General features: G+C 44.5%; 1 protein-coding gene across 1 annotated transcript in view; it reads left to right on the forward strand.

The window, feature by feature from the left end:
* The window catches only part of PYGB (glycogen phosphorylase B), a 100878-nt gene that overhangs the window by 84789 nt on the left and 2605 nt on the right, over positions 1 to 13484 (forward strand). Inside the window, exons 13-18 of the mRNA XM_073557473.1 lie at positions 1126 to 1227; positions 2022 to 2169; positions 3417 to 3475; positions 3863 to 4004; positions 6028 to 6235; positions 7117 to 7251. Of these exons, the coding sequence (XP_073413574.1) occupies positions 1126 to 1227; positions 2022 to 2169; positions 3417 to 3475; positions 3863 to 4004; positions 6028 to 6235; positions 7117 to 7251 (794 nt within the window). The remainder of the gene's footprint in view (positions 1 to 1125; positions 1228 to 2021; positions 2170 to 3416; positions 3476 to 3862; positions 4005 to 6027; positions 6236 to 7116; positions 7252 to 13484) is intronic.

Genomic DNA, 13484 nt, shown 5'->3' on the forward strand with positions numbered 1-13484 from the left:
GGGATAGATCAAACATGCTTTGGGGATGTGTTTCAGCCAATGACACGGAGAACATTTCACGAGTAGAGGGAAGAATGAATTCAATGAAATTTCAACAAATTCTTGATGCAAACGTAACATCTGTAAAAAAAGCTGAGGATGAAAAGAGGATGGCTTCTACCAATGGATAGTGATCCTAAAGGCATGTCAAAATCCACAATAAACTACCTCAAAAGGCACAAGCTGAAGGTTTTACAATGGCCCTCACAGTCCCCGATCTAAACATCATTGAAAATTATTCAAAATAACAGTGCATGCAAGACGCCCCAGGAATCTCACAAAACTGGAAGAATTTTCCAAGAAAGAATGGATGAAAATCCCTCAAACAAGAATTGAAAGACCCCAAAGACTACAGAAAGTGTTTACAAGCTGTGATACTTTGAAAAGGGGGTGCTACTAGATACTAACCATGCAGGGTGCCCAAACTTATGCATCGGCCCATTTTCTTTTTTGTCATTTTTAAAAAGATGAAAATATATCTATCTATATTTTTGCCTAAATTACAACGGAAATGTGTCATCTTTAACTTTAGGCCTTTTTAGAGATCACTTCATCTTTAACTTGCTTAACTGTTCACAATATCAGTAATTTTGAACAGGGGTGCACAAACGTTTCCATGCCACTGCATACCTATGGGAATTACAGAAAAAACAATTAATGGGCGATGCCTACACTTGCAACATGAGAAACCCCCTTTAATTTTCCGTGTCTTGGTGCTACATACAGCGGTGATTTGTTATTGTGCCTATCATTAGGATAGTTCATCAATATCTGATTGATGCGGCTGTGACACCAATTAGCTTTTCCCAGCGTCGGGCACAAGTGTTAAACTGTGGAGCTGCACAGCTCTGTCAATGGTGTAGTACTGCACATCAGCCCCTTCCCAAATCTTTAGGAGATGAATGTGCAGTACCCGGCTGTGGCCAGCTATATACCGCTGAGAACAGCTAATTGGTCACACTGCCACCTCTCAGATATAAGGATAACCCATCAATGTAAAAGTCCCAGACAATCGCTTTCAGTAACAGCTGGATTTGGTAATGATATGTTGGTGCAAAGCTAAAATATTTTTCTCTTCTGCTATAGAAAATTGGTGAAGATTTTGTGACTGACTTGAGCCAGCTAAGAAAACTGTTGGATTTTGTAGATGACGAGAGCTTTGTGCATGACATAGCCAAAGTCAAGCAGGTACGTGTTCAGGGTTGTGGGCGCTTATTCGCTTATTTGCATCTTCCTAAATCACAACATATAGGATATCTTATCCTATCCCAGGGCCATACACTACATTCCATGTCCTGTATCCCCCAGTCTGTAGCAGAGGATGAGCCTGATATATGGTTTCCCTGATAATGAAGGAAAAAAGCCAAGTGAGCGCTCTCATCTGTTATGTGCATGCCCCTCTCACTGTAGTCAGGAGCCATTTAAATTGGTCTATATAGTACACGGCAAACTCTGCAAATAAGTCAGGGGCTGCGGTGAGAGTTCGGAGGGTCATATGCAACCACTAGACCCCCAGTTGGCCACGAGTCTTCAGTAGTGATGAGCAAACGTGCTGGGATAAGGTGTTAACCATGCTCAGGAGCTAACCAAGTGTCTTCGGCCTGCTCGAAAAATATATTCGAGTCCCCGTGGCTGCATGTATCGCGGCTGTTCAACATTCGCAACACATGCAGGGAGGGATTGCCTGTTTGTTAGGCAGATATATTCTGCAGGTTACTCCAATAATCGTTTTTATTTTTGTTTTAAGCTGTGATATGAAGCGCCAGTCTGATTTCTTCCGCTCTACTATTGATAAAACTCCCCCCAATTAATAAGAATTCAGACGCCTGGCTTGCGGAGCGTCGGTAGCACCCATCACATTGGCTGCTTCTTTCGGTTTATTACGTTTCCACAGTCTAGCCTGACTACAGCGTTCTTTTCAGTATTCCCCTATAGAGTTTTCCTTCCCCACTAATGACCTTGGTGTTTTTCTAATTATTCAGGAGAATAAGCTGAAGTTTGCCGCCTACCTGGAAAATGAATACAAAGTGAAAATTAACCCGTCATCCTTGTTTGATGTACAAGTCAAGAGAATCCATGAGTACAAAAGGCAGATACTGAATTGTTTGCACATTGTTACCCTGTATAACCGTAAGTGTCCTCGCTTACTACTGACTAGATGCCCAGTAGGGCCCTCAGGAGCGGCCAAATGGCAAATTTATGATTGGAGTAAGTGTATGTCCAACGGTCGGATGCGATAAAGCCTATCATAAAAAACCTCTGTGCATCCATGTGAAATCAGAGATTTAGGGGGTGCTAATTTTGGAATTTATGATGCCAGCCCAATTCCAACCATGGCCTAAAACACCTGGTACAGGAACATAAGTAAGGAACAAGGTTTTGTGTACTTTACAGTGGCAAACTTTTTGAAATTAGCTCATAATTTTTAGGGGGATTAGTTGGTGTCATAAAACCGTATGTTCGGTCTACTAGTGCCCAAATAACTCAGTCCATATTATTCCAAACAGCGTTTCTAAGAATGCTGGTTACTCCTAGAAATGCTTCTTTCTGAAAATCGCCCAGGCTGCCGATCACCAGATGAACAAGCAAAATGCTCGTTGGGTGAAATGATTTAAAAAAAAAAATCAATGTTCTCAGCAGCACAGTGTCCTGTGTAAACAGAACACATGCTTCCGAGAACAGAGATGGTAATAGATCTTTCTGTGCAGTCAGCCTGTCTAGGATGGCCATTAAACCGCCACCAATTGGCAAACATAGCTGAATGGTGATTTTATGACCTTTGGTGGCACAGTATGTAAAATAGATGGAAAATAAAAGGTAAAATGCAAACAAAAAAATCGCTGCCAATCCAAATCACTGTTACTGTAACCATAGAATAATAAACATATCTTGTATATAAAAAAAAGTTATAGAAAGAGGAACACATTTATATCCTTTTATATTTTAGGTTAGCTAAAATATAAAAAATAGGCAGAAGAAAGGAAGTAGCAGGTAACTGAAGGTCCAATAAATAAATGGTTGTAAAAGTACCTTTAATCTAGCAATTCGATTTTCTCACTTTAGGTGACATTTGTTAATATCTGAGCAAATCTGCTTGTTTTAAATAGTCATAAAGTTCATCCCTTGTGGTCGGAGTAGACCACGGGTCTACCGTGAACGGACACTTAAGGAATGTAGCCATGATTCAGAAATAGTTTCTCTGATGGCTCGGATGTATCTGTCCAGGACGCTTCCCCAGAAAGGATGATTCTTACTCTAGCTGTATAAGAGGAAAAAGTAAAAAAAAATTCTTAAATTATAAAAAAAGAAAATCACCCAGCAAGGGAATTGTAGACTTTATAATGTGAGCTTTTCATAACACACTGATCATTTTCCAGGAATCAAGAAAGATCCGTCTAAAACCTTTGTGCCAAGGACAGTTATGATCGGAGGAAAGGTATAGTATCATATACCTCATATCTAAGTCTGTTATCTGGTTTAGGCCGGGATCACACTTGCGAGAAACTCGCATAAGTCTCGCACCTCAGTACCCGGCACTGCCGCCGGCACTCGGGACCAGAGTGTGCGGCTGCATAGAAATACATTGTGGTGCGAGACTCGTGCGAGTTTCTCTCAAGTGTGATCCCTGCCTTATGATTGTGTCATTCCAAGTGTAGTCATTCATAGACTATTTTTCCCATTTGGCTCGCATTCTCTTATTGGCGGTGAATGAGCGCTATGAACCCTTTTTTCCATAAATAGCCATAATGATAAATTATCGTTTACGTTCATGATTACTAGAGGACATTTGTGTGTTATTATTGACCTTCTCCATTTCTTACAGGCAGCTCCTGGATACCATATGGCAAAAATGATCATTAAGTTAATTACATCTGTTGCAAACATTGTGAACAATGACCCCATCGTGGGAGATAGACTGAAGGTCATATACTTGGAGAACTACAGAGTGTCTCTGGCAGAGAAGGGTACGTTTTATGGTGACCCAATAAATATTACACCTTGGTCAGAGTAAGGCCGGGGTCACACTGGCGAGGAATACGGGAGAGTGAGAGGCGCTAAAAGCACGCATTAGAGACGGACAAATGATTCTCTATGGGGTCACTCGCACCAGGCGTATATTTCTCCTCCGTATCCTACGCTCCGTGCCACTCGCAGCATGCTGCGATTGTCAGCGTACTATGCCTGTAGTACGCCAATGCAAGTCTATGGGTGCGCAAAAAATACGGATTACACACGGACCACACATGTGACTTGCGAGAAATACGCACCAGGTGTCTTTTAGCAAAGCCGGCAATTCAGTGCGCTATACAGTAAACTCACACTGACAGGTTTAATAAAGAAACGAAAGAATAGATATATACAAATAGAATACATACATACATATATATATATGCATTCTATGTGTCTATATCTATTCTTTGGTTTGTGTTATAAACCCTGTCATAGGGCTCCATTATATGTCCATTTTGCAAGCCTGCGAGAAAATCTCTCCATACGGATGCCATACGGATTACATACGGATGCTTACATGCGCAAAATACGCGACCACACCTTGATTACGGATGACATACGGACCACTATTTAGTGGTGATTCATCCATATTACGCATGTAAAATACGGAGCGTATTTTGCGCAGGTTAGTGTGACTCCAGCCTTATACATGCAGAGGATTCACTGATGGATGGCTCTTACGAATGCCAATGTATAGATATACATCACACATAGGCTTTCTTTCCTTGTTAAGAAAAAGAAGGTGCACTGTGTGGCATGTTTTTTTTGCATGATGTCTTTGCATGGAAAGGCGTAGTTGACTTTGTTTTTCTATGCAGTTAAAAATGCAATTTCAGACAGGAACAGGGGAGATAAAATAATTAGAGGGTTATTCTAAGGCTATGTGCACACGGTGCGGATTCTGCTGTGGAATTTTCCGCGCAGATTTTGCTAAATCTGCAGGTTAAATGACCTGCGTTTTACCTGCAGTTTTAGTGCAGATTTAGTGCAGTTTTTGTGCGGATTTCCCCTGCAGTTTTCACCTGCAGATTTCTATAATAGAGCAGGTGGAAAACTGCAGCAAAACCGCACAAAAGAAGCGACATGCTGCTTCTTTTATTCCGCACCAGATCTGCGCAGAAAAATCTGCAGCATGTGCACAGCGTTTTTTGTTTTACATAGCCTTAAATGGTACTGTGCATCACGTGCAGTTCTGCAGGGCCAAATCTGCTGCAGAACTGCACAGAATCTGCACCTTGTGCACAGGGCCTAAAACTGCCACTTGAGCAGCTCAGAGCTATGCAGTCTCCTTACTTTCTGGTTTCTGGCAGGGCGGGCATTACTTTTAGTGATCGCTCTATTGAGCAGAACTGTTGCATTGGTAGAACTTTAAAGCTCATCACAAGTTCTGCTGTAACACAATTAGATATCGTTGAATTGTTGGCGTTTTTTTCTGTTATCACTATGTATATATTTGAACAAGCACACAGCTGGGGAGAGTGGGAGTCTGGTGGTGTGTGACATGGCATTGTGATTCCACAGGACTGATAAGAGCAGCGTGGCAGAAGCTGGAAGTATGAGGAGCAGCTAACTTCTGTATAGAAATCAATGTGTTAGTGAAAGCTGACTGATATGTTAGGGGTTAACGCCTTTCCTAGAATGTGACTACTGTGCACACTCCCAAGGTCTGGGCCTACAGTGCTCTAGTTTCCTGGAAACAAGCTGTAGACTATGTAAGATAAAAGCTCTCATAGCTGGAGATTGACAGCAGATAGAAAAAGCAAGTCAATTGCAAACTTGTTTATTTTCAAGCTGACTAAGTAAAGCAATGTAATAGCTTGAGAATACTAATTTAAAGAGGGGGTGGTGTCATGTAAAGAGACTGGAGTGAGCAAGAAGGTTGTACAGATTTTCTTTTAAAATTAAATATTTGGTGGAATACAGAAGTCTCTGCAAAGGATTATCCATTGAGTAATAATGGAATTTGTTTGTTTCCAGTGATTCCCGCCTCTGACCTATCTCAGCAGATCTCCACAGCTGGCACTGAGGCTTCTGGTACCGGGAATATGAAGTTCATGCTGAATGGAGCACTTACCATTGGTACAATGGATGGTGCCAATGTGGAGATGGCAGAGGAGGCAGGAGAAGACAACCTGTTTATCTTTGGCATGAGAGTGGAGGATGTGGACGCTATGGACAAGAAAGGGTTTGTATCCCAGCATAATTACTGTATCTTGATTGCAAGACACACCATTGAAGCTGCCTTCAGCTTGTTACCAGCAGTGCAGCCGTCTGTACTTTGCTTGTCATATCCACTGAATCATGTGTGGGCATGTAATGAAATGAATGCAGACTTGACCACCAGTCTAGCCATCAGCAGAAACAAGATGGCACCCTGGACATGCTCTGATCGGTAGGAGAGGCCGACCTGTGCAGAAACACATTCATGATCCAAGAAAATGGAAAGTGAGGTCATCTGGTATATGGATAATCCACGCAATGAGGATAAAGTGCGGGTCCACAGCTGTGCCCGAGTGTTTCACCAGGCAGTGCTGCATTTTCTACTTACAATTTGTTTCAATGTGTTTTATCTGCACAAGGAACGTTTGCCAAAATCCACAGCTAGTGATAAAGCTAATGTGGATTTTACTGCATGGCACACAACCTGGCGGTGTGAATACGCCCTTAATTCGCTGGATTTAACCACTAGCTTGGTCAAATGCTGACTAATAATCAGTGAATGTGCTCTGATATGGTGGTGTTATCCATGCTCGGGTGCTAAACGAGTGACTTCAGCGTGCTCGAATAATATGTTCGAGTCCCCGCGCTTGGGTGCCTTGCTGCTGTTCGACAGCCACAACACATGCATGGATTGTCTAACAAACAGGTAATCCCTGCATGTGTTACGGCTGTCAATCAGCAGCGAGACATGCAGCGGTGGGGAGTCTAATATATTTTTTGAGCATGCCGAAGTCACTTGGTTACACCCGAGATTGGATAACAAATATCCGAGCACGTCGCTCATCACTAGTGCTGACGTTTCTGAGTTTGAGTTATTCCACTAAATAATTTTGTCATTTTGTGTAGATACAATGCTAAGGATTACTATGACAGAATTCCTGAACTTCGAGAGGTGATCAATCAGATCAGAGATGGACGCTTTTCCCCCAGAGAACCAGACTTGTTTAAGGATGTGGTAAACATGCTGATGCACCATGACAGGTAAGTCGGGAAAAGAGCAGAGAAACCTTGTAGGAAAGAAAAGCAAATAAGCACCTTCACCGACGCTGAATCACAAGACTCAATACTCTGAAATCGGGTAGGCTAAAGTACTGTTTTGGAGAGTTTTTAACGCTGGGTATTTTCACTCTGCAGAAAACGCAGCATCTTACAGTTCCAGCAAAGTGGATGGAATTTGTAGAAATCTCTTGCCCACTGTTCTTCTTTTTTACTCAGTGTACACCGCGTGTTTGAAATCCACAACATGCCAATTTCTCTTGCGGGTACGCTGAGTTTTATGTACAGATTTCCACCACAGACTTACATTAGATGCAGAGAATCTACAGGTAAAAAGTGCGTATGGGTTTTTGGTGCTTTTCTGCTGCGGAAACTCTCTAAAAATCCATGTAGTCTGCACATGACTGTATCAATAAAGTTTTATTAAAACCAAATTTCATGAAGTTACAAAACACAGCAGCTTTATTTAAAACATGAAATGCCAAGAAGAGGTAAAAATTGCAGCATCAAAAATGCGATAAAAATGCATGTAAAAACACACTCAAAAACTAAAAAGTGGGACAAATACAAGTAACCTAATTGACTCACTAGGCGCAGAAATGCTGCAACATCAAAAACTCACCAAATAAACATGTTGGGAATGTTTTCATCGGGTTTGTGACGCTGTGTTTTTATCTCTTTTTGGTATATTTTAAATGAAGCCGCTTTTGTTTTTTTATACTTCCTGGTATTTGGCTTTGACAAAACTTTATTAATACAGTCGTGTGCAGATTACATGCGTTTTTAGTGCGTTTCTGCTGAATTAGGAACGCACGTGTTTTTTTTCCAGCAGATTTTCCGCATTTCAAACAAGTCTATGGGGAACATCACATAAAACTCAGCGCACCCGCAAGAGAAAATGACATGTTAGAATTTTGAATACGCGTCGGAAGTCAATTTACGCAGTGTACAAAATAAAGTACAGGGGGCAGGAGATGTCTAATCTCATCCACTTTGCTGAACCTGGTGTGATGAGAGCTAACGGTGGGACAAGTAATGGTCATTATCGAAGCATGGGTGGACGGTGACATATATAATGGTAGTCAGCCAGCGACTGTTTACGGTTCTGATACAGCATCCTATGGGGACGAGCTGTAGGTAATATGATCACTTGGTCGGCATACAGTTTGCACATAACTCAAGCCTCATCCCCAGCTTAGATCGCAGCAGAGATTTTTATGCTCCAATAAACCATTCAGTGATGGAGCTTTGCTGGTTTATCAGCCATCGGCGGCCACATTTAGGCTGGGGACACACTTGCAAGTGTAATGCGAGAAACTCGCGCCTCAATACCCGGCACTTACGCCAGCGTGTGCAGATGCATGTCTTTCTGTGCAGCTGAACGCTCCTGTCTGAACCGCCGGCAGAAGTGCCGGGTATTGAGGTGAGTTTCTCGCATTGCACTCGTAAGTGTGACACCGGCCTTACACTGACCAATGATCGGAAACGAGCACTAATACAAACACTCGTTCAGACGATTATTGACCTTGTAATGGGGCCGTCTTCGGCCGTATCGTATTAAGCGGATACGCCAGTTGACAGGCACCTGGAGTTGTGTAGTGAATAGTGACTGCGTCTATGTGCATCATCATTACATAGTTATCAGTTGGGAAAAAGTTCAACTATTCCCAACCACTTATACATTCTCTATCTATTATCTATAACCCACTGTCAGGAACACCGCACTGCACTTGCTCACTGTGCCAGTGCGGGTGTCCTGAGTACAAAGACAGTACTCACAGATACCTGTGGAGCAGGGCAGCAGCGGTGACGATGCGTGCTTCAGAGTATCAGGACCTGAAGCACATGACTGCTGGGGGCGTGGTCTAAGCTCCACAGATCTAGGAGCTGCAGGGAAACTCCTAGAAAGGTAACTACGGGGCAATGTTTCCAAGGGGCATAGACAGACAGAAACCAGACGAAGCCAGGGTCAAAGCACCAGATAGCAATACAGTACCACGGGGTTTAGACAGAAAGGATAGTCAGGACGTAGCAATAGGTTAGAAAACCAGAACGGGCAATAGACGGTACAATAGGGACAAACTGTAACGGAGTAAAGATAGCCAAGCCAGGAGGTCAGAACCGGAGAAGACAGTAGTACCAAAGCGAGAGACGGAGTACAGAGTGAGAGAACAGGCCGGGTCATACACGGGAATCAAACAAGCAACGCAGAATACACGCACACCAGGTGTCAGACACACCAGAACAACAGTATAGCTGACAGAGAACCCTGGTAAAGAGTGAGTATAAATACCCCTCCCAGATCCAGAAAGAGGCCACGAACACTTAACCCTGTGAGTGCAGGGCAAGAACCCTGTTCAAACCATGACAGTACCCCCCTCTTAATGGGGGGCCACTGGGCCCCCAGGCTTGTCTGGGTATCTGGCGTGGAAAGCCCACACCAGACGATCGGCATGCACCGAATTGGCCGGAACCCATGACCGATCCTCCAGAGAGTACCCCTTCCAGTGTATCAGATACTGGAGTCTCCGGCGCACCCACCGGGAGTCAACAATGCGCCCTACTTCATACTCCAGCTGCCCCTCTACCAGCACTGGCGGAGCATTTGATGAGGGATCCTCTCTCACCGACCCCACAGGCTTTAACAGGGACCTGTGGAAGACATTAGAAATTTTAAAGGAGGTGGGCAGCTGCAGTCGGTAGGCTACTGGGTTAACAACCTCCACAACTTTGTATGGGCCAATAAACTTGGGGCCCAGCTTTATAGAAGGTATCTTAAGCTTGATATTGCGGGTGGATAGCCACACCTTCTCCCCTACTGCAAATGCTGGACCTGGCCCCCTCCTCCTGTCAGCAAACCGCTTATAGTTTTCCTGGGCCTTGGAAATATTCCTCTGAACCTCCCTCCAAAGAATTCTAAGACGTTGTGTCACATCCTCAGCACCAGGACATCCTGAATCCATACGGGAAAACTCTCCAAAATGTGGGTTAAAGCCATAGTTGACCTGAAAAGGAGACTTCCCAGTAGACTGACTCACACGACCGTTGAATGCAAACTCTGCCATGGGCAATACCTCACACCAGTCCTCCTGCCTGGAAGAGGCCAAGCATCTCAGAATCTGCTCCAACGATTGGTTCGTGCGCTCCGTCTGTCCATTAGACTCTGGGTGGTAGGCAGAGGAGAAGGACAACGAAATCCCCAGCTTTTTGCAAAAAGCCCTCCAGAACCTGGCTACAAACTGTACCCCTCTGTCTGACACCACATTCATAGGCACTCCATGTAACCTAATTATATGCTGCATAAATAAGCGGGCCAGGGTTTCAGCAGATGGTAACGCAGGGAGAGGTACAAAGTGAGCTTGTTTTGAAAACCTATCCACCACCACCCATATCACCGAGTTGCCCCTGGAAGGAGGAAGATTTGTGATAAAATCCATGGACAAATGTGTCCATTGTCTATCCGGAATTGGCAAAGGCACCAATTCCCCGGCCTGCCGGACCTGAGAACTTTTAGAACGAGCGCACACCCCACATGCAGTCACAAACTTTTTAATATCTGTTACCATAGAGGGCCACCAGAAATCCCTCGCAATTGCCCCCCGGGTAGCTGCAATCCCAGGATGAGCACTCAACACAGAATCATGAAATTCCTGCATAAGTCCGAGACGGAAACGTTCCGGTACAAACAATTTACCCGGGGGTTTACCACCAGGAGCCCGAGCCTGGGCCTCCAAAATCCCTCTCTGTAACTCAGATGAGATTTCGGCCACCACTACTCCTGGCTGAAGAATGGAGGAGGGAGGTTCTGGAGGGGACACCGAATCAAAGCTTCGGGATAAGGCATCAGCCTTGATGTTTTTAGATCTCGGGCGGAATGTGATGGTAAACTGAAAACGAGAAAAAAAAAGTGCCCACCGAGCCTGTCTGGGGGTCAATCTCTTGGCAGACTCGATATAGGCCAAATTTTTGTGATCAGTGATGACTGTAATGGGATGAACAGACCCCTCCAGGAAATGCCTCCATTCTTCAAAAGCCAACTTTACCGCCAACAACTCTCTATTGCCGACATCGTAATTTCTCTCAGCAGAGGAAAATTTTTTAGAGAAGAAGGCGCAAGGCCTCAGGTTAGTAAGGGTAGGAGGGCCCTGAGACAAAACTGCCCCCACCCCCACTTCCGAGGCGTCAATCTCCACGACAAAAGGTCTTGACGGGTCGGGTTGTACCAATACAGGGGCTGAAGAAAAGCACTTTTTTAATGTCATGAAAGAGTTTTTTGCAGCTACAGACCAATTTTTTACATCAGCTCCCTTGAGAGTGAGGTCCGTTAGAGGCTTTACCACCTGCGAAAAGCCCTTAATAAATTTCCTATAAAAGTTGGCAAAGCCCAAAAATCGTTGCAACCCTTTCAAGTCATGAGGTTGCACCCACTCCGTAACAGCCTGGACTTTCTTAGGATCCATGCGGAACCCCTCTCCTGACACAATCAACCCCAGAAAGGATACTTCTTGCATGAAAAATGAGCATTTTTCCAGCTTGGCATACAAATGATTCTCCCTCAGTCTCATGAGAACCATCCGCAAATGGTGCAAGTGAGATTGACTGTCCACCGAGTACACCAGAATGTCATCCAAATAGATAACCACAAAACGACCGATTAAATCAGAGAAAATTACATTAATAAAATTCTGAAAAACAGCAGGAGCGTTGGTGAGACCAAAGGGCATAACCAAGTTTTCGAACAGCCCTTCAGTCGTCAGGAATGCCGTTTTCCATTCGTCCCCTTCACGGACTCTTATAAGGTTATATGCCCCACGTAAATCCAGTTTAGAGAACCACTTGGCCCCGGTGAGTTGGTTACATAGATCAGGAATTAGGGGGAGAGGGTATGTATTTTTCACAGTAATTTTGTTTAATTCCCGAAAGTCGAGGCACGGCCGCAAACCACCATCTTTTTTCTTAACAAAAAAGAAGCCCGCTGCCACAGGTGAAACAGAAGGCCTAATATGCCCTTTGCGGAGACTCTCAGTAATGTACTCCTTCATGGCTAGACGTTCGGGCCCGGACAAATTGAACAGGCGAGCCTTGGGTAACTTGGCTCCAGGGACTAGATTAATGGCACAATCAAAGGGTCTATGTGGTGGTAGCGCCCCAGCCTCACTTTCAGAAAATACGTCTTGAAAATCTTTCAGGCACTCCGGAATACCTTCCAGATCGACAGACGACACTGACACAGATTTTACTGGGGTGACAAGGGTTGTCAAGTTACAACATAGACCATTAGCCATACAACCCCACTGAATGATCTCCCCTGTGACCCAGTCAATAGTAGGATTGTGACGTTGAAGCCAAGGCATACCCAGTATCAGTCCAGCCGGCAGATTATTTATGACAAAACATCTTAATTTTTCCACGTGAGTGGAACCCACTTTCAGAGAAAAGGTATCAGTCATGAAACAAATTCCCTCCTGGGTGATAGGAGAAGAATCAATTGCCACGATTTTAACAGGATCTTTTAACCTGACTGTCCCTATCTTATGAAAAGTCACAACTTTGGCATCGATCAGATTAATAGAAGAACCACAGTCAACAAAGGCGGTAGTCCCAACCGGACCGCCTGTAAGTTCCAGTTCCACCGGAAGCAGAATTTTAGTAAGCGAGTAAAAGGGTACCTGGGAGTCTGGGCAATCTCCTCGATTGTTACCCAGACTCAGTCGTTTTCCTAACGGCTTCACTGAAGAAGGGCAAGAAGGACAGTTCCTTCTCCAATGTCCAGCGGATTCACAGTATAAGCACAATTGGTTGTTTCTTCGGTGTCTCCTCTCTTTTTCCTCCAATGACGTGGCACCAACCTCCATGGGCTCAGGACTAGATGCAGAGTCTCTCAGATTGGAGAATAAAGGGGTCTCCTGCAGCATGACCCCTCTTGCCCGCAGCCTACGGTCCATGCGGACAGCCTGGATCATAGCGTCCTCCAAAGAATCCGGTGGGGGATGAAGGGCTAGGGCATCTTTCAAACGTTCGGACAGGCCTCTACAGAACAAACCCCGGAGGGCAGCGTCATCCCAGGAGACCTCCGCTGCCCAGCGTCTGAACTCAGAGCAGAACCATTCAGCAGAGTTCCTTCCCTGTGTCACACTCATCACCATATCCTCTGCCAGACGCACTCTATCAGGCTCATCATAAATGTGCCCCAGAGCCTCAAAGAACAAATTCACAGA

This window comes from Dendrobates tinctorius, unplaced genomic scaffold (genome assembly GCF_039654945.1).
Source record: "Dendrobates tinctorius isolate UK_male_01 unplaced genomic scaffold, ASM3965494v1 ptg000250l, whole genome shotgun sequence".
NCBI lineage: Eukaryota > Metazoa > Chordata > Amphibia > Anura > Dendrobatidae > Dendrobates > Dendrobates tinctorius.